The sequence below is a fragment of the Trifolium pratense genome, linkage group LG5 (genome assembly GCF_020283565.1).
Source record: "Trifolium pratense cultivar HEN17-A07 linkage group LG5, ARS_RC_1.1, whole genome shotgun sequence".
In the NCBI taxonomy this organism is placed as follows: domain Eukaryota; kingdom Viridiplantae; phylum Streptophyta; class Magnoliopsida; order Fabales; family Fabaceae; genus Trifolium; species Trifolium pratense.
In genome coordinates this window covers 56,477,286-56,496,713 of record NC_060063.1, presented here as the reverse complement: position 1 = coordinate 56,496,713, position 19,428 = coordinate 56,477,286, and the positions used below count along the sequence as shown (strand labels likewise).

The 19,428-nt window shown below is 31.0% G+C and overlaps 1 protein-coding gene and 2 non-coding genes across 3 annotated transcripts; 2 read left to right on the top strand and 1 right to left on the bottom strand.

Moving 5' to 3' along the window:
- Positions 1-549: 549 nt before the first annotated feature.
- On the bottom strand, positions 550-1,886 carry LOC123885239 (E3 ubiquitin-protein ligase ATL4-like). The gene has a single exon (XM_045934511.1). The coding sequence runs from the start codon at positions 1,734-1,736 to the stop codon at positions 780-782; it is 957 nt and encodes a 318-aa protein (XP_045790467.1). The 5' UTR covers positions 1,737-1,886; the 3' UTR covers positions 550-779.
- Positions 1,887-8,783: 6,897 nt separating this feature from the next.
- On the top strand, positions 8,784-8,854 carry TRNAG-GCC. Its single transcript has one exon. It is a non-coding gene; the product is annotated as a tRNA-Gly (tRNA).
- Positions 8,855-8,858: 4 nt separating this feature from the next.
- LOC123887847 lies at positions 8,859-8,946 on the top strand. Its single transcript, XR_006801837.1, has one exon. It is a non-coding gene; the product is annotated as a small nucleolar RNA snoR114 (small nucleolar RNA).
- The last annotated feature ends 10,482 nt before the right edge of the window (positions 8,947-19,428 follow it).

Genomic DNA, 19,428 nt, shown 5'->3' with positions numbered 1-19,428 from the left:
TAAAGTAACTATATGTATTTCATTCGTTTGTCGCATATATGACACATTTACCCTAAAATCCAAAAATACCCTTTTATAGAAGTAGTGTAACAATATTCTAAACAAGTTAAATGGAACCAGATTTTGGTTCCTACTTCTTTGGGTGTATGAAAAATTAACAGGTTAACCAACAACAATAACATCCAAACAAATTAATAAACTTTGGACATCACATTGAGAAAAGATGTAGTATTTTGCTTGTATTAACTATGCCGACAAGGAGTCTCGTGAGCTTAGCTCAGTTGGTAGGAACATCACATTATATGTGTAACAGTCTGAATTTAAATTCGAAACACTCTACTTATTCACCTTTAAAGTGGATTTTCTAATCATTAGACTACTTAACAAAAAAAACTATACCGACAACAAAATAAGAGAACTAGTACTCTTTTTAACAACAAACAACTCTAATATACAGTTTATATTTAGATTGGATCAATTTACGAAACATAATCATATGATGAACGAAAAAATTATACTACAAACTACACTAAAAATCATCCATAATTGGTGGCCTTTTACCAATATCTTTTCATCTAATTATGATCAAATTATCATATTCATTCCTATAAAATTCATCATCAAAATCCAAAAGTTACTATGCCTCTCTGATCATTTGCACTAATTTTGTTCTTCTAAAACGATAATAATAGCAAGGAATGCTTGAAAATATTAAAAATAAAAAACTATATATCAAAATTTTAAAACATAATCTACGTGATTAATCTAATTAATTACCATCATACCCCTGAAAGCCAACGAAACATTTCACTAATCTCTTCACCAATTCTACCACCTTCCACATCATAATCAACCGGCTCAATTCTCCGACTACTTCCGCCACCACCGAAAAACCTTCCAGAGCTTCGAAACGACGCCGTTCGCGATGAAATAGTAGCCGAAAGCCTGTCCACGTAATCCTTCAACCAATGTCCACTGCCAGAAACTTCACCGGCAATAGTAACTACAGAAGAATCATCTGAAATCGGAATGTGAATTTCCTTCTGATCGGAAACACTTCTCCGGTGATCTTGTGTGAATGAAACTTCCGATGGCTCAACCACATGATAATCAAACGATCCAATAGAATACGACCTCGAGTCACCGCCACCGGCGAGTTCTGGATTAGTTGAATTAGTCCCTCGCCGGCTCACGTTTCCGATTTCAACTCGGAAACTCTCCGAGGAATTTGATCGGAGAATTTTCGCGAGGTCGGAATCGGAAGGAAAAACAGAGGAACGACATAGAGGACATGAGAGATTTGAACGAAGCCACGTGTCAATACAATCAGAGTGAAATGCATGGCAACATAGTGGAAGAGAACGGAGGAGGTCACTGTTACGGAACTTCGAGAGACAAACGGCGCAGTCAGCGGCGGTGACGGCGGAGGAGCGGCGAGAAATGGAAGAGTATGTAAACAGAGGAAGTGAATCGATAACGGAAGGAGATATTATCTCCGGCGAGATTTGGTTGTTGTGATGTGATGATTCGGTTGTTGTTGTTGTTGATGTTGGATCGGCGGCGATACGACGGCGGAGGCAGTTACAGTTGAGGTGACGTAGAAGAAAACAGATTGCGAATGAAACGATGACGGTGACGGCGAGAACGATTACAATGATGAGAATGCTGGGGCTTATGTTTTGTAACGATGACGGTGACGGTGGTGTAACTGTAACTGTAACTGTATTTGTATCCATAATACTATAGAAACTGTAGAGAATGTTGAAAATGAAAACGACGACGTTAAGAGAGAGAGTGAAACAGAATGAGGAAAAGGGTGTGTTGTGTTATTGTTGTGTTGTTGTTTTGAGAAGATAAGAGAGTGTGCACGTGAATGGCACGTGAGGATTTGGTACAGGTTACTAATGAATTGAATGTTAATGGATGGAGTTGGGGTATTGAAATTTATTTGGTGAATGTAAGGTAATGTAGAGAAGTTAATGCTTTCAGGTTTTAGTGTAGGGGAGATCAGAGATACACTGTTCTCTCTTTTTTTTAATGTATAAGTCGGATTTCGATAGGCTGTTGTAACTGCTACATGTAGTATAAAATCGAAGCCGCATAAAATAGATTAGACCGTCTTGATTTATATAATTAATTTGGTTGATTTTATATAGATTTTAATTTTGGTTATTCATTTTTAATCGGATGGTTAGAAATAGCGTCGAATTCAATTATGTATCATGTATAAGGTCTTGTTCACTGAGACACTATTAGTACTATGGATTTTTAATCGGATGGTTAGAAACTATTTTGTACACGGTCGATGATAGTTATTGGTGAATTAACGAATGAGATTAGTGTAAAATAAGAAATGTGAATGAGATACCAAGAGATGATTTGTTTATGTAGTAGTGTATGGTTACCTTGATTTTGCATCTCTTGATTTTTAGTGTGTGTTAGATTAGATAGTCCTTTTATATATAGATCACCCAAAAGAAATCCTTCTATATACACACAATTTTGTTGTTTTTATTGGCTCTAATTTCACTTGATATAATGTTCTGCTCTGTCCATGTAATTTAATTTAATATTTGGATTACGAAAATTCCAACAAGAAAAAGAAAAGGAGAATGTTAACATATGTGCACATGTTAAGGAATCAAAAATAGAAATTATACTGTACTTTAGAATTTGTATATTTTAACTTTTCAAGCATTAAGATTTTTGTATCATAAAATGTTGAATTTCTCTATTGAGATACCTTAACATGTGCCTTATATGCACATGTTAACAAGACCCAAAAGAAAATCATGTCATGTAAGTACGGTATAAATGTAAAAGGCGGTAAAAGTATTTGATATATTTAATCTATTAATTAGATTTAAGTGGTTAATAAATTCCTCCTAAGATTAATCATTTTAGAGAACACAATTTTGATTTCTTACTTCATGGTTTAATAACTCTAAATTACTAGATACTCCTTTCCATATAAATTATAGAGTTAATTCTAAAGTATTTGATATACTCATCGACATTATTTGAATCACAATTTTTCATTTCTTAACTCTTAATGGTGTCTGAGTTATAGTTTTTTTTTTTTCTTCTTGTCAACTAATCTAGAGCTATAGAAATTCCACCATTAAGATTGATAAGTGAATGTCCGGACTTCGAACTCTGGTCCTACATATAAAATATGTGATATTCCTACCGAATTAAGCTGACCGGACTAGTAGTTAGTTTTTTTCAAAAGAGAGTTTGTCATAATATTATTTTATTGTGATAATTGTTTTTTGTGATAATTAATTTTGTCTATGTCTATATATGTGTATGGGAACAATTTAAAGTATAAACATATATAATGGTAAATTCAAGCAAAATGCTGCTTTGCGCTTTTTCTTAGGCATATACAGTATAGTATAGTTTCACCATGCTTCAAAATAAATATATAGTTTCACTTTTGTTAAGGAAATCATTTGATTCATATAAATAATAAACTAGATTTTATATGAATAAAAACTACTATAAGGAAAAATAACAACCTGCTTTAATCATTCGAATTTTACCAAAGTTAAATATAGTGACGATGGTACATTCAAACTATGATTGTGAATAAGGATATATAGGAACTTTGACTCATAAACCTTGCTTGGTTATATTTAGAAACAAATAAAATGGCTGGGGACAACTTTTGGATTCAAATTGGTAAAAAAAGAAAACGGAATTAACTTTTAGGGATACCCTTAATTAACTAACAAGGGAGGAATTTCTTTAATGAATGAAAAGTCAAATTCACAAGATTGGGAAAAGTTTAAGCCAACATCATCCTATGATCGTGCAAATCATGCGATAACTTCAAGATGATTCCAATCATTATACATGTACTAACATATAAGTAATTAAAAAATTATATATCTTCATATAGAATTTTTTCCTATAAAAGTAATTTTCATACAGAACTTGAAATTGAAGTGTTTGTAAGTACAACGCAGATGATAAAAGATCACAAATATATTTAATACGATGCGACCTGAGTTCAATCTCATATCTCTCTTGTTTGCACTTGTATGTGTAAGTTTCAACGCTAGACTCATTAAATCTATAAACAAAAAATATTGAAGTGAAATACTACATCCTTATGTTGCCCATAAAAATAAGAGTATATTGTACTCGTGAGTATAATTCAGTTGATATGAATATCGTATTATATATAAGAGTCAGGATTTGAACTCAAAATTGTCTGCTTATTTATTTTAAGGGATGAATAATAGTATACAATATATGCTAATAGAATTAAACAGAATGTGGTACAGGTGTTTAGAAACGTGCAAACCCAAGAAACAAGGTAACTAATACATTCCATAATAATTCTATAATGAAACCATAATGTCGCATTATCTCTAGTTGTTCAATTATTAATTGGATGATGTTACCTTGGATTTTATGCAATGTTTCATACTTAGAATATATTATTCACATTCTCATTCACCCAAAAAAATAGTACATTATTCACATTCTTTTCTGCAATACATCATGAGCGCATGCTTCATTCTTTAGTACTATGGTTTTGCTTTCCTTATAATCTTGGCATGCTCTATAAACTACAGTATTAAATTTCTGGTTCATATACTATAAGAATCACCATGCATGTTTGATTCAACATTGACAAAAAAAAATCTTAAATTCATTTTAGATAAAAATGAGTTGCAATTAAGTGATTTATATGTGAATATATTTATATATGTGCTAAAAAAGAGTTAAATAATAAATTTCGATATAAAAATTATATTTGAAGTTAAAAGTTATAAATCATAATTTTATGTTTATTTTTTTTTAACTTAAGCTTCAAGTGAGAGAAACTTCAACTTCTCTCTAACCAAACATACTAAGTTAAAGAAGAAGAATAAACATAAAATTATGATTACCCATCTACATTTTTCTCCTCTTTTATATAAATAAGTATTATTTACATAGATTTGTTTGGTGATTTTGTCATTAAAGTATAACATAGTTTAGTTTCCCTGTATTAGTGCGGTGTAGATTAATTTTTCATCTTGTGCTTTTTTTCTTTTGAATTATTTGACTGACTTTAATCCATTACATATTTAACTAACGCTACAAATTCGAAAACTTAAGTATTTCGTTCATTTAATTTTGTCTATTTTGTAGGCATGGTTTTTAAACAATTAACTTGGTGTGGTGATTATTCAAACATGTCAAAATCAATTATATATCTTTCGATCAATTTTGGTATGATTATGGTAAATTAAACTGAATTTAGTTACCACTACATTTGCATGGTACTAAAATTTTAAAGTGAACGTCTAGTTTAACATTATAGATATTAAACATCTTACAAATATAATAAAACTAGTATTAGCTAGGCTACAAAAATATTATCATTGTATAATTTTGCTTGTTATTTTCTTAATGTAGTGTGCTCCATAATTTACTGAGCAGCGCCGTCTAACGTTGTTTTGATGTGTAATTAAGACAAACTTGGCGCGAAGAGTTTTTTAAATTACTAATAAAAAAATTTATTGAAATTTTTTATTCAAATATTTTAGTTTAGATATTTTTTAAAGTGTAACTATTAAGGACATATGGGCAACAAAGGATGATGTGAAGCCTTAGCCTGTCTTGTACCCTTATATCTAGATGTTCTTCGCTTATCGGGAAAAAAAATATCTTGTTATGTGTAACATTGTTTGTGAGAGCGATTGCTTGGAAGTTGTTGAATTGGTTAATGTTGGATGGGATACCTTGCACATTTATGCTACGGAGATCCTTCATATTATTGATCGTCTACATAGGATTGGTAGCACTATACTAGTGCATGTTCTTAGGGAACAAAATATATGAACAGATGGAAAATGAGAGATCACATTTCAGGTGCTCTGCCCACTGGAATTGCCCACTGTCCGACTTGGAATCTCTTGTTTTGAAAGAGAAGCTTGGAATTTAGTTTATGCTTATTTCTTGTTTTCTTTTTCTCTGTTACTTTGTAACACCACCAGAAAAATTTGATTTGACTCAAGTGCTTAGTATACTCCACCTACAAACTAATTATTCGAAAAAATTCGAGTTAATTTATATGTGAAACAATTGTTAGTCAAACTTTACTTATTTTTCAATTGAACTCTGAATTATCACGATCACTTCCCCTTGGAACTGAAGGCTTAACACATCGTGTGTAACATTGTAAGAACGATTGCTTGGAAGCTGTTGAATTAGTTAATGTTGGACGAGATACCTTGCACATTTATGCTACAAACATATATCCTTCATATTATCCATGGTCTGCATGGAATTAGTAGCACTATACTAGTGCATGTTCTTAGGGAACAAAATACATGCACATACTTTATGGAAAATGAGAGGTCACATTTCAGGTGCTCTGCCCACTGGAATTGTCCACTACTTGACTTGGAATCTCTTATTTTGAAAGAGAAGCTTGGAATTTAGTTTATGTTTATTTCTTGTTTTCTTTTTCTTTTAACACCACAAAAAAAAATTGATTTGACTCAACTGGTTAATATATATACTCCACCTACAAAATAATTATTCGAAAGAATTCGAGTTGATTTATATGTGAAATAATTGTTAGTCAAACTTTACTTATTTTCAATTGAATTCCGAATAATCAAGATCGCTTCCCTTGAAACTGGAGGTTTAACGCACAAAAATAAAAAATTGATGTTGTGTGTAGACATAATTACATGTAAAATTTGCTATATCTTGTAAAATTACACTCCCTCAACTTCTTTTTTTATAAGAGATATATGAGTTAGCAAAAGTAACTGTATTTGATCTATATTTTATTTTTTTTTGACGGACTTTTTATTATTTTTTGTTAAGTTATTAGTTTTTGGTAAGTTAAATAACCAAATAAAATTGGAGGCCTATATTTGGTGGAAGAAAAAACATTAGGGCCTAAAGAGCCGTCAGGTTGGGCTGGGCCTTTTTATTGAGAGGAATGCACATAGATTTGTGGACAAAGAGGTTTATTTTGCAACCCTACCACCATGACACCTTCTCGCGCGTCCTATTAATTTTTTATTTTACTCTTCCGTTATTTAAGTAGCAAACGTGTAAAAAAAAATATTTTTCTTAAATTTATATTTTTATAATGTCCGTTACTTATCTAACGGATTATAGCGGACAAAGGATATTTTAGTAATTTTGTAGGACGTGCGAGAAAATTGGTAGGATGGCAAAAAAAATTCTCAATGTGAACCAACATAAGAAAACTAAAAATTAACCAGTAGACCAAGATGAAAACACAACCAACTGGAAAAAAAAATACAAAAGTGTTCATAGTATTATTTATAAATGTTCTTTTATTATATTAAAATATTTTTTCATCTCAATAATTATGTACTGACCATATATAAAATACTAACAACACATAGCTTGTCAAATGGGATAAAAAATATTAAAATAAATTATAATTTTTTTTATTCACATTCACTTTTGTTTTCATAATTATTGTCACATTCAACAAAACTGGTGAATATTACACCTAAGACTGTGTTTCATATTCATTACATTTTTTTATAAATGCAAAAACATATAGTATTTTTTTTATTTTTATTTTTTACTATATAAACATTGAAATATTAAATAGTGTCTTTGGAATTTTTTTTTTTTGAAGAAGCCAAAATGATATATATTAACACTAACAGCCTCCCCAGCACAAGACGTACGTAGTGTCTTTGGAATATTTGTTAAGCTTATTAATAAAGAAATTATGTTTTGGAACTTGTGTATTCAACATCTTAAAACTTTAAAAAGTTATTTAACCAATATTAATCTTATCATTTATTCCATTTTTTAGTATATTTAACAAATGTATCGAGCATATATGGAGTTACTCCGAGTCTCCAATTGTAACAAAACAAAGTGTCAGAGGGCTTGCAAGCACCTCAAAAGGGATTGACCACCCATTTAGAAAAATTTATGCACAATTTATGACAAGTCCAACTAATGATTTTTATCTGATTTAACAATTGAATATCATAAGAAAAACACTGCTTGAAGGTTATTTTAGATTTAAATGCATTTTTAATCGTTTCATTTTAAAGGTTAAAAATTTTTTATTGCAAAGAGGGCTAGAAAAATCCAAGAAAAGAAACTATAAGCAGACGGGAAATTCCCTTAACATAAGCTACTAATAAGTGATTAAAATGAGACGGATATGTCACAAATAACACAATGTCCGTATCTAAAAAAACTTCATAATTTGCCAACGCATCAACGCACTAATTAGCTTCCTTCATAATTTGCCAACGCATCAACGCACTAATTAGCTTCCTCATAAAAGTGACGCACCACCACTTTCCCACTACAAATCTAATAGTCATTTAATCATAGTTATCAACTATCTTTCCATCAGACTTCTCTCTTTACCACTATTAAGCACATTTACCATATGAAGAGATTCAATTTCCACCTCTACACGATTAAAGCCCAACTGCTTAGCATACTATAAAATATATTTTTAGTTCTTATAAAATTATCAAATTTTATTCTTAGCCCCGATAAAAGAAATATGGTTTTTACTTTTCCTCTTTGATTCTCTAAATACATTTTTAAGAATTTAATAATCATGTGTAATTAAATTATGCGTATACGACTATTTGATAATTATTACATTTTACATACATAATGATAAATTATGTATAAGATAAGACATTCATACATTATAGATGGAAAGAATAAATAAAGAAATAGGAAAAACAAAGAGGATTTCAGACAGATGATTTCCGTATCTATAGCAAGAAGTGTCAAACATAAACATCAAAGCACCAGTGGTCTAGTGGTAGAATAGTACCCTGCCACGGTACAGACCCGGGTTCGATTCCCGGCTGGTGCAAAATTAGCTATGATGATATTTGTGTCAAATGTGGTAATGGGTTTATCACATTAATGTCCCCTTTGGTGGCTAAAACTGGCACATCTGAGCTTAAGTTTTTTGGTTATTAAATGAAAAACATCAATTTCTGTTTTACTTACTTCATTAACACATTTCAATATTGATCATAATTTCCGGATTATAGTTGTTAGTGTTTTGCTAGATACTAGTACCAAGTAATTCTCCACATAATCTCACCACATATTTTGTTTTCTGGGTCCTCCACTCTATCTACTAAATAACATCCATTATATATCAAGTGCTTAATTGTGAGTGTGTTGTCAAACTTTTTTTTTTGTTGAGGTAATGTGTTATCGAATTTGTCGTCTTTGAATAAAATACAAATTTTAAGTAGACTATTTTCAGATACATGGAAGTTTTATTAGTTACATAGCTCAATTAATTTCAACTGATGAAAGAAGTTAGAGGTCCTCGGTTCAAAACTAGACAAGAAGAAGAAAAAAAATACTAATCTTACAACTGATCGAAGTATCGAACACTGGCCTTCCTTGTCAAGTTTTCTCTATCCATGTTATCTTTGCCTTCACAGTTCACAGGCTTCTATAAGAATCTCACATGAATGGAAAGGAATACAAATCCTAGGAGCAAACTAGCAGTAGGTGTAACTAATAATCAAATAACATGAAATATGAACAAAAGAACATCTCAAGAATTGTCGCGTGAAGATCATGAAATCAGTATAAATTGGCCTCATTGTAGTAGTCATCCAGAGTTCTGGGAACCTGGATTTATGCCATTGTACTATGTTGGATGTGGCCACGGTGCAGTTGTTTCCCGACGCAATAGCCCATCAGAGTATATTCTTCGCAACATTGCCTCAAGAGATTGTAGGCATGTCCCAAATTGGGATGCAATGTTCCCCTTAAATCCGTGTTGATCAATGAGTCCCCTATGTCTTCTAAGTTTTGTCTCCCGATGATATTTACAGGTATCAGCAATCCAGCTTTTGCATTCTGTTGGCTGAACTCTGTGCATGTATGGGAGAAACGGGGTTGCACTATTATCGATCCAAATGATCCGAAGCAACAGTTCATGAAATTCGGAACAGCTATCTAGCATCTCAAGGGAAAATATACGCGTTGAGTATGCAGAGAACGGTTGCTGTTATTGAAGTCATTGTTGGCACTGATGTTGCAAATTGCAATAACAGCAATCAGCAAATGCAGGGCTGTACCTTCCGTTAACGCGAGATATTTCAGACAATGCCTATTTGAATCAAATGGGGAAATCTTGCTGGTTTTCCTCATTTTCCAGAAAACAATGACTATTGTGGATCATGTGGAGGTCTTTAAGCTTCAGGTTCCTAAGCTTAGATGGGTGAAAATGGAAGAACTTGAAGATAGAGCTTTGTTTGTGGAGCCTGAGTCTTGCATTTGGGTTAAAGCAAGTCAATTTGGTTGCAAAAGTAATTGTGTTTCCTTCTCTACAACCATTGTGTTTTCCCATTTCATGGTGGGCGGATCAAATGGTTGGCCCAAGGTATATTTTATTCCATTAATTTTGGATGATATTTTTTTTTTATTATTGTTTCACATAGAATGTAATTGTGTGTTTTGTTTTGTTTGACTCCTCTTCTTTTCCCATTCATTTTTCCTCCATGTTTCCTTTCATCATTCATTCGTGAGGCAAATAGTTTGAAGGTCATTTTGTTTAAAAATATACTACTGTATTGTCTAATATATTTTGATGGTTGTTTTTGCCTCAATATGAATATCTTCTTAACTCTCTCTTGATCCAACATGTACATCTAAGGTTAATAGAGCCGGGGACGGATGCAAGTATCCAATTAGGGGCACATGATCCCACTTAATCTCTTATTTTAATTAAAAGTTCTTTAGTAATTTTAGATATCACAAAATTAAGTGTTGCCGCCAAATATTACTAAAATAATTGTATTTGTAAACAAAATAAATACACGAGTGTGAGAGATAAATTATTGAATAATATTTGTTCACACACATAGAAAATTTAATAGGGTTGAAGATGGAAGAATAAAAAAAACAATAATTTCAAATTATATACTCAATAATTAGGTGTCTTTATTTTTTCCTCTAAAAAGAGATCTTTATTTTTTGGATATAAACTAACATAGTTTTTCTCTCCCATTTCTTGCTTAATAATATATTACTTATATATTGAACATGGTACATTTTTTAAGTACATGTGTGTAGAAAAAAAATGTAGTATATAATGTTGACTCCATTAAGCAAATTTTGTGTAAATAGCATCACTAATAAAATTCTTTGTAAAAAAATGTGTTACTATAACATTATTATTATTATTTGTTTTATAATTCAAACCCTCCATGTGTTGTACTAAATAGATACTATATTGTTGTAAACCAAAAAAAATTAAAATATATATATTGTTACGTAAGTCTTTTGCAATTAACATTTTTTCACAATCTTTAACTTTTAATTTAATTTTTTTAATATATTTTTTGATAATTTTAAATTTAATGATTTAATCTCTACACTCATCTATGTTATATCATTTGTCCTGTCCCGTGCATAAGAACTGGTATTGGCAAATGAGCAATGAATAATGATTGTCAGTTTCAATATTGGCAAATGATTTATGAATAATCGTTATCAGTTGATTTAATTGTGTGTGATATATACTTGATTTGGTTAGACAAAACTTTTCTCTATTTCAAGTGTATATATATTTGTCGTAAAGTGGAAATCATGTTTTATTGCATTCAATTCATATCTCACCTGTTGTAAAAATTACTCCGTGGTAGCATTAGTTTTTTTGTCTTTTTTACCTCCAATATGCAACTCAGAGGTTAATAGTTACATTTTCAAGCTTCTAATTTTTTTTTTTTAGATTATTTAGAGCTCAAATTTGGTAATGGTTTTTTACTTCAAATATATCGGTTTCCGTTTTATATCAACTGTTTTGGTGTAGTGCAGTGGTTGTCTATCTTTAATCAACTTCTTAGTTATGGGTTTCCGTCTTTAATCAACCGTTTTATATTGATTGTTTGGTTTTATTTTTTTATTTGCTTAATTATTTCTTTCTTGTTTGGTTTGTTTTTCTTTGTGAGGTTTATGTCCCCTAAACTTTTTATGTTTATTCTTGTCTCTCTTAACTATTTAATAATATTAATTAATTTGTTGTTTTGAAATGACTTATTGTTGTCTTTGAGACTAGCTACGTGTTTTTGTTTAATGTATAACAACTTAATGGCAACAATTTCTTTTAATTTAGATAATGCTCCCTCCGATTTATTATGCAAACAATTTTTATTTTTTTTAAATTCAGTGAATTATAAATACATCAACTATTAAATATGAATTTAAAAAGTGAAAAATTACTTATATTATTTTTTAAATTACTTGTAAGTGATAGTCGAAAGTTGAATTGAACTAGTATGTATGTTGTACATTTTCAAAGTGTACAAATACATGTACGTACTCACATTTTTTGTGAACGTATGTACGTATTCACATTGATCACTGCTAAGTTGGCTAACTGGATGTGGGGTATGATCTATAGGAAGATAAAATAAAAAGGAATATGTGGGCATCTGGAGCCGAGATTTTGGAGGCCTCGGAACAAATAATAAAAATAAATGCTCGATAAAAATACTTTTTAAAAAAAAAAACATAATCAATTTAAATTGTAAATAATATCAACAACATCAAAATAAACATTAATAAAAAAAAATGTAATCGTTTATTTTTTTGACGAAGAATAATCTTTTTTTAAAATGTAAATAATACCACTAATATAAAAAAATGGTCATATTATAATTATTAATAACAAAATAAACTTTCAAGCTAATATCATTAAGGAATTAATTCTTTATTTGTTGATCAGTTTCAAGCATCTATCTTTATTATTTGGTGATCAGTTTAAAATTATATGTAGCTTGATAGTGATTTTAAATTTTTAATAAAAATTACAACTTAAATTTAGAAATTAACTCTTTTTTGTTATAGAGTAGAAATTAATTCTTTATTTTCAAAGAAATAATTAAATGTAATTTTTTTAAAAAATAAAGTAGTCAAGTTATTTATAAGTTTAAATTTATTTTTTTGTCAGAGTTATAAAGTTTTTTTTATTTCTTTTTATGCAAAAGTATTTTATTTATAAAATATAAACAATAGTTGTTTAAATTCATTATAAAAGTTTTAAAATAAAAGAAAATAAAACTGTCCCATGGGAAAATCGAACTCACAAGTCACAATATTCTTTAAAGTAGTAGCATCTTTATACACCTCATAAAGTTGTTCATTCCGGCAGTGTTAGTTTTATGTTCTTAAGAGTCAGGACAATAACTTGCATCAATCTTCATATTTAAGGATTCTGCAAGTAGCTTCTTGTAAGCTTCCCTGAAAGGGGAACACACAACTGAGTTTTCCTTACTTTTAGCCCGTTCTGTCAACATGGTGACAAATAAATCTACTCAAGCAATGCAAAGAAACTTGATTTTAGCCCAACCGGTGACAAATAAATCAAACATTCAAGGGTCAAAAACTTGATTTTTTATAAACAAATTCAGAAAGTAAATTATCAGTTTATCCACTCACATGCCACACTAAAAAATCAAATACGAACCACGACAAAAGATAAAAAAAATAAAAAAAAAATAAAAAAAAAACAAAATCACCAACAAGCCAACAGGAAAATACAAAAATCAACCACAACTTGACAACCAAACAATAAATAAAACAAGAAAACAAACCTAATTTTTTTGCGTAATTGAATCAACGCTAACTCCCTAATTTTTTATTTTTTATTTTGACTAAAATTAACTCCCTAATTCAATTGATAAAGATAATCAATGAGATGATGAATCTGTAATTAAGTAATAAAATGCATACAAAGACCGATCTCTTCTGTGACTGATTCCTATATATCAAGACAAGAATGAATAATTTCAATTCAGATTTTCATGGTTGAAAGCCTGCCAAACACAAAGGGGAAAAAGAAGACAAACAGCGTAATTCATAAGGGAAAATATAAATTTAAAATCAGAGATGCGACAATTGAAAATTAAAAAACAGAACAGAAGAATCTTACAAAAAAGATATAGACAGTATCTAATCCCAAAAAGTAGGCACTAGATTTCTTATATAAATACCTCGTAAAGATATAGACAGTATTCTATAAATAGTAAATAAATACACACAAACAATTACTATGTTTCAATTTCAACTGAACCGTCTCCATCTCCATCATCTTCACGAAACTGTTCAAAGCCTGTCATTTCCAATTCTTCGCCGTTGCCGGAGACAGGCATTTTTTGGGTGACCGGCTGTTCTGGCGCATTTCCATCACCATTCATAGTTATTATTGATACGAGAGGCAGCTCGGCGGAACCATCTAAGCTTTGCTCTTTTTGACAATAAATGAAGACAGTAGCTATATAGACTGTACTCCATAAGACCAGATTGACTACAACTAAGATGGGTGGTGACATTGAAATGAAGATAACTGCTAGTGCTCCGGACGACACAGCACATGCGGTTACGTATATGAATGTGATAGGAATTAAGGTTGCAATAGTCCTCTCATTCTCATCTAATAACACGGCGTAGAAAATCATAAATAAGAAGAATACCATAATTGCCAAGATAAAAATAAGAGCATAGTAATTTTCAAAGAAATCCTTCTCTATGAACTTCATTGCTATCAAACCAATCGAAGTGAGCTTCAGTGCTATCAAGGCAATCCAAACAGGCAATGATTTTGCGCCGATATCGCCCAATTCTTTAATCAATTTTCCGTTCCCCCAACAATTCCCCATTTTCCCTGTTCTCTTTCTTCTCTTCTAGTTCTTCGGTTTCCCTTTGAAGGCAAAATATAGTATTAGTCAATGTCTGAGACTAGGAACTTTGATAAAATTTATGTAGAAGTAGAAGTGTGTGTTCTCTAGTTTATGGGGTGGCCTTTTTTTGGTTACAAGTTTATTGAGAAGTTTTGCTCTCAATATATATACTTAGTTGATTGTGGGCCAATATTTGTCTAAAGTTAGGGAAAGGTAGAGGATGGAAAGTTAGAGAATTTGTGTTTGGGATCCATTACTCATCGTGTCCATTACTCATCAAATGCAAGATGTGATTTGACTATAAATTGACGTGTTTGTCTTTTACTAAAGCAAATCAGTATACGCCATCCACAATTCTACATGTGTTATTTTTTGCACTTTTATTTATTTGCGTAATTGAATCAACGCTAACTCCCTAATTATTATTTATTTTGACTAAAATTAACTCCCTAATTCAATTGATAAAGATAATCAATGAGATGATGAATCTGTAATTAAGTAATAAAATGCATATATACAAAGACCGATCTCTTCTGTGACTGATTCCTATATATCAAGACAAGAATGAATAATTTCAATTCAGATTTTCATGGTTGAAAGCCTGCCAAATTGGCTCAAACTATGAACTTTGATAAAATTTATGTAGAAGTAGAAGTGTGTGTTCTCTAGTTTATGGGGTGGCCTTTTTTTGGTTACAAGTTTATGGGGTGGCCTGATCAGTTATATAGTTTTAGGGAGGATAAGTAAAAAATGTTAATAATCAAAATTATCAAAATTATGCATCCGCATGCGTGAAACAGTCAACTGTGTCAATCAAATTGGGACGGAGCGGGTAGTAATTATTTTTCTGAGAAATATTATATAAATTTTTTTCACTTTCTCCACATTTTTTTAGTGCCTGTTTGTTTTATTTCACCTTTAAAAATTGATTTTTTATTTGTATTTTTGAAAATATATTTTATAAAACCGTTTTAGAAAATATTACAAAATTTTTTATATTCGTTTTTTCTAAATTGAAACACTAATTTTGACATCATATAACATAAAAATACATTATTGACAATTCATAATCAAAATTGTAATTTTTTCAAAAAATTGTATTTCAAAATTGATTTTTATGAAAATTTATTTAAAATAGTTTCAAAATTAAGTGTTTTTTTAAAATTTTGATATTCAAAAAATAAATAAATAAATAAATAAAATGATGAAATACTTAAGGTGTCTGAAACATTGATAACATTGACTGTTTTCTGTGGATCCTTTGCTAAAGCCGCAAAAAGTGACTAGATCATTACAGTATGCAAAATAATGTTAGGGAGGATAAGTAAATAGAAAAAAATTGTATTTGTGGCATTGCAACTTCAGGTTGTGTACGTGTAATACTCCCCAACAACTGGAGGAAATAATGTGTAATCTCATCCCTCTATTTCTTTTAATGTAATATTAATGGCTGTGATTAAAACCTAAAGTCTAATGTCATACTATGTCATTCCACTTGTCTTCTCTTTCCTGACCTTTCTTCACTCCCACTTGTCTAATGTCGATGAATGTCATACTAATGAAGCAGGGACTTTTATTCATTTGCATATTTTTGTCAATTTGTGTCAGCTCACTAGTTCAGTCTCTGCTTTATTGAAAATATTGCCAAGAAAATTCAGAGAAATAAACCTTAACCAAGAAAAAAGAATGCATAGTAGCCAACAACAATAACATGTAGAGACTAGGAAGGAAGATTAGGTAAATTCATGTAGAAGTATAAGTGTGTGCCTGGAAAAAAAAAAAAAACTCTTCTTTCTTACGTTGATGATTAAAGATAGGCAAAATTACACCGGAGGTTCTTTATCTTATTTTTTTGTAACACTTTAGTCTTTTATTATATTTTTGTAACACTTTGGTACTTTATTTATTTTTTTTTAACACTTTGGTCCTTTATATTTTTTTTTGTAACACTTTAGTCCTTTTTTTTGTAACAATTTGGTCTTTTATCTTATTTATTTATAAAAAATAAAGGACCTATATGTTACAAATAAAAAAATATAAATGATCAAAGTGTTACAAAAAAATAAAATAAAGGACCAAAATGTTACAAAAAAAAAGATAAAGGACCAAACTGTTACAAAAAAAAGATAAAGGACCAAAGTGTTACAAAAAAATAAGATAAAGGACCTTCGGTATAATTTTGCCTTAAAGATAATAGTACTTCATTTGGTCTTGTGCCTGAGAAGGAAAAAAATAAAAAAATTTAAAAAAGAGGGCTACACGACTAATAAATAAATTTTAAAAGTAAAAAATTACTTATATATAAAATCGAAGGAAATTTATGTAAAAGTTGATGCTTAAACTTAATTGTTTAAAATCATATCTTAAATAAATATAAGTGATAGTAGAAAGTTCGGCCCGTTTGAATTAGTTTATTTTTGAGCTTATGCAAACAATTTATTCAATATAAATTAAGTTTTATGTTATTTTATAAGTTTACACTAGTGAAAATTATATTTTTATAAGGTATTTTATCATAAACTATCTTGACAAACTTATAATAATACATAAAAATTGCATAAACTGTTTGCATAAAATAAAAAATAAGCTAATTCAAATAGACTGCTAGTATGTATGTTGCACATTTTTAAAGTGTACAGTACATGTACCCACGGTGATGGGTGTAGCACTCACCCTTGATGTGAATGCTCTGTTGGCGCAATAATCGGGGGAGGGTCAAGCGAGGAGCATTCACTTTTGTGGCACTTGTTCTTTTGAGCAACACATCTTTGTGAGAGACACACCACTTGTTCACCCAAAACCTTAAGGTGATAGGTGAGTGAGTTCTCCCACTTATAAATGCTCAAGTCACCACATTCCTATCCAATGTGGGACTATTTCCACAAACTCACACTTGTTATATTTTCAACACTCCCCCTCAAGTGTGAGTCCACAATGCTCCCCTCAAGTGGAAGCTCTTTCTTCCACATACACTTTGTACCGCCGTTGACTCACTTCAACGGAACACTCTTTTACCCACATGTGGGACACTTACCCATGACCATGTGGGGTACTTTTCGATACAAGTAAGCCGGTCCCTTTCTTGAAACCAAAGGCTCATGATGACCATGTGGGGTACTTGCCATCCTTGCTTCTTCCTTCAAACTTTTCCATTTCCATTCTGATAACTATCTTTTCCCTTATTGCCTTGCCATTTTCCCTTTCCTTTCTTATTCTTGTTACCCTGTTGTACTTGTAATGCTACCTCACCATTGGATTTATCAGAATTTCTCTGATTCATCCTTTGCTCATGTGCTTCTAAAGACCCTTGCAGTTCCTCAACCTTGATAGTGTCAAGATCTTTAGACTCTTCTATTGCAGCTACCACATAGTCAAACTTAGGAGTTAAAGATCTCAGTATCTTTTCAACTCTCATTGTACCAGACACAATTTCACCACATGCTTTCATTTCATTAACTAATTTTGCAATCTTTGTAAAGAATTCACTTACAGTTTCTTTTTCTTCCATTTGTAGCTGTGCAAACTTGCTTCTTAGGGTTTGTAGCTTCACTTTCTTCACCTTATGATCTCCAGCATAAGCTGTAGCCAAAATATCCCAAGCTTGCTTGGCTGATTCACAATCTCCAACCTTTTCGAAGATATCAGGGCTTACACTTTGATGAATTATGAACAACGCCTTGTAATCTTTCTTCTTCAATTCTTTGTGTTGTGTTCTTTGAACCTCTGTTGCACCTTCTGAAAGTGGTTTCACACCACTAATCACTTGTTCCATCACATCTTGATAATTGAACAAAACTTTCATTTGTTTGCTCCAATTATCATAATTCTTTCCATCCAAAACTGGAAGATTCGCAGGGAATTGGCCATTGTTAAAGGTTGCCATGGTTAAAGCACGAACCAGGCTCTTGATGCCAGATGTTGGCGCAGCTGAAGCTTTTGGCTTCGATCACTTTGGCCTGCACAGGCCTAGCAAGCAAGCAAGGATACACGCGCGCGCTGCACTGCACTCTGGCCACGCCAATGAGCACAGTTTCTGCAGGATCTACTATCCTTGTTGCTGCAACAATGGTGAATGAATGGAAAGAATGAAGAGCACTTGATTAACAGAGGAAGAAGAAGAAGATTAGAGAAAAATAGAATCAGTTTTATTCATCCTCAATGGGGAAAAGTAGTTGGATTACAATCACTAATCATGAGCCATTTATTTATACTACTAGATCATCACATTAGTTGATGATTCTCTTAGGCCCTAACCAACTAACAACTTCCTAACTGACTCTAACACACTCTAACAACCTAGGTGAATCAAACCTAACTGATTCTAACAAACTACACTTAACAAACTAACTAACTTGCTTCTCAAGCAATTAGTTACACTTTCACTTTTGCTTAACTTGCACACCAAGTCAGCTTGCACAATATGAATTAATCATTCTAGAAACTTCTTAGAATCAACATGCTCTAATAAAATAGAAAGGAAGCAAAATCCAAATGCAAATGCTAACTGAATGTAGGGCGTGATTTATATCAAAATAAAATAAAATAAAAAGGAACATGGATCTTGATTGTTGTCAAAATTAGTAGCAATAGCTTTGTCTTATTTAGCTCCAATATGCAACTCAGAGATCAATAGTATCTTTTTTTTGAGTTGGTATCCTCTCTATTTTCCAAAAAAAATCTACTTTTTTTTTTCGTGCTTCTAATCTTTTTTTTTTAAGATTATTAGTCTTATTTT

Excerpts from the sequence above, each read along its gene's own strand:
- LOC123885239 (XM_045934511.1), bottom strand. The coding sequence starts at position 1,736 with ATGGATACAAATACAGTTACAGTTACAGTTACACCACCGTCACCGTCA.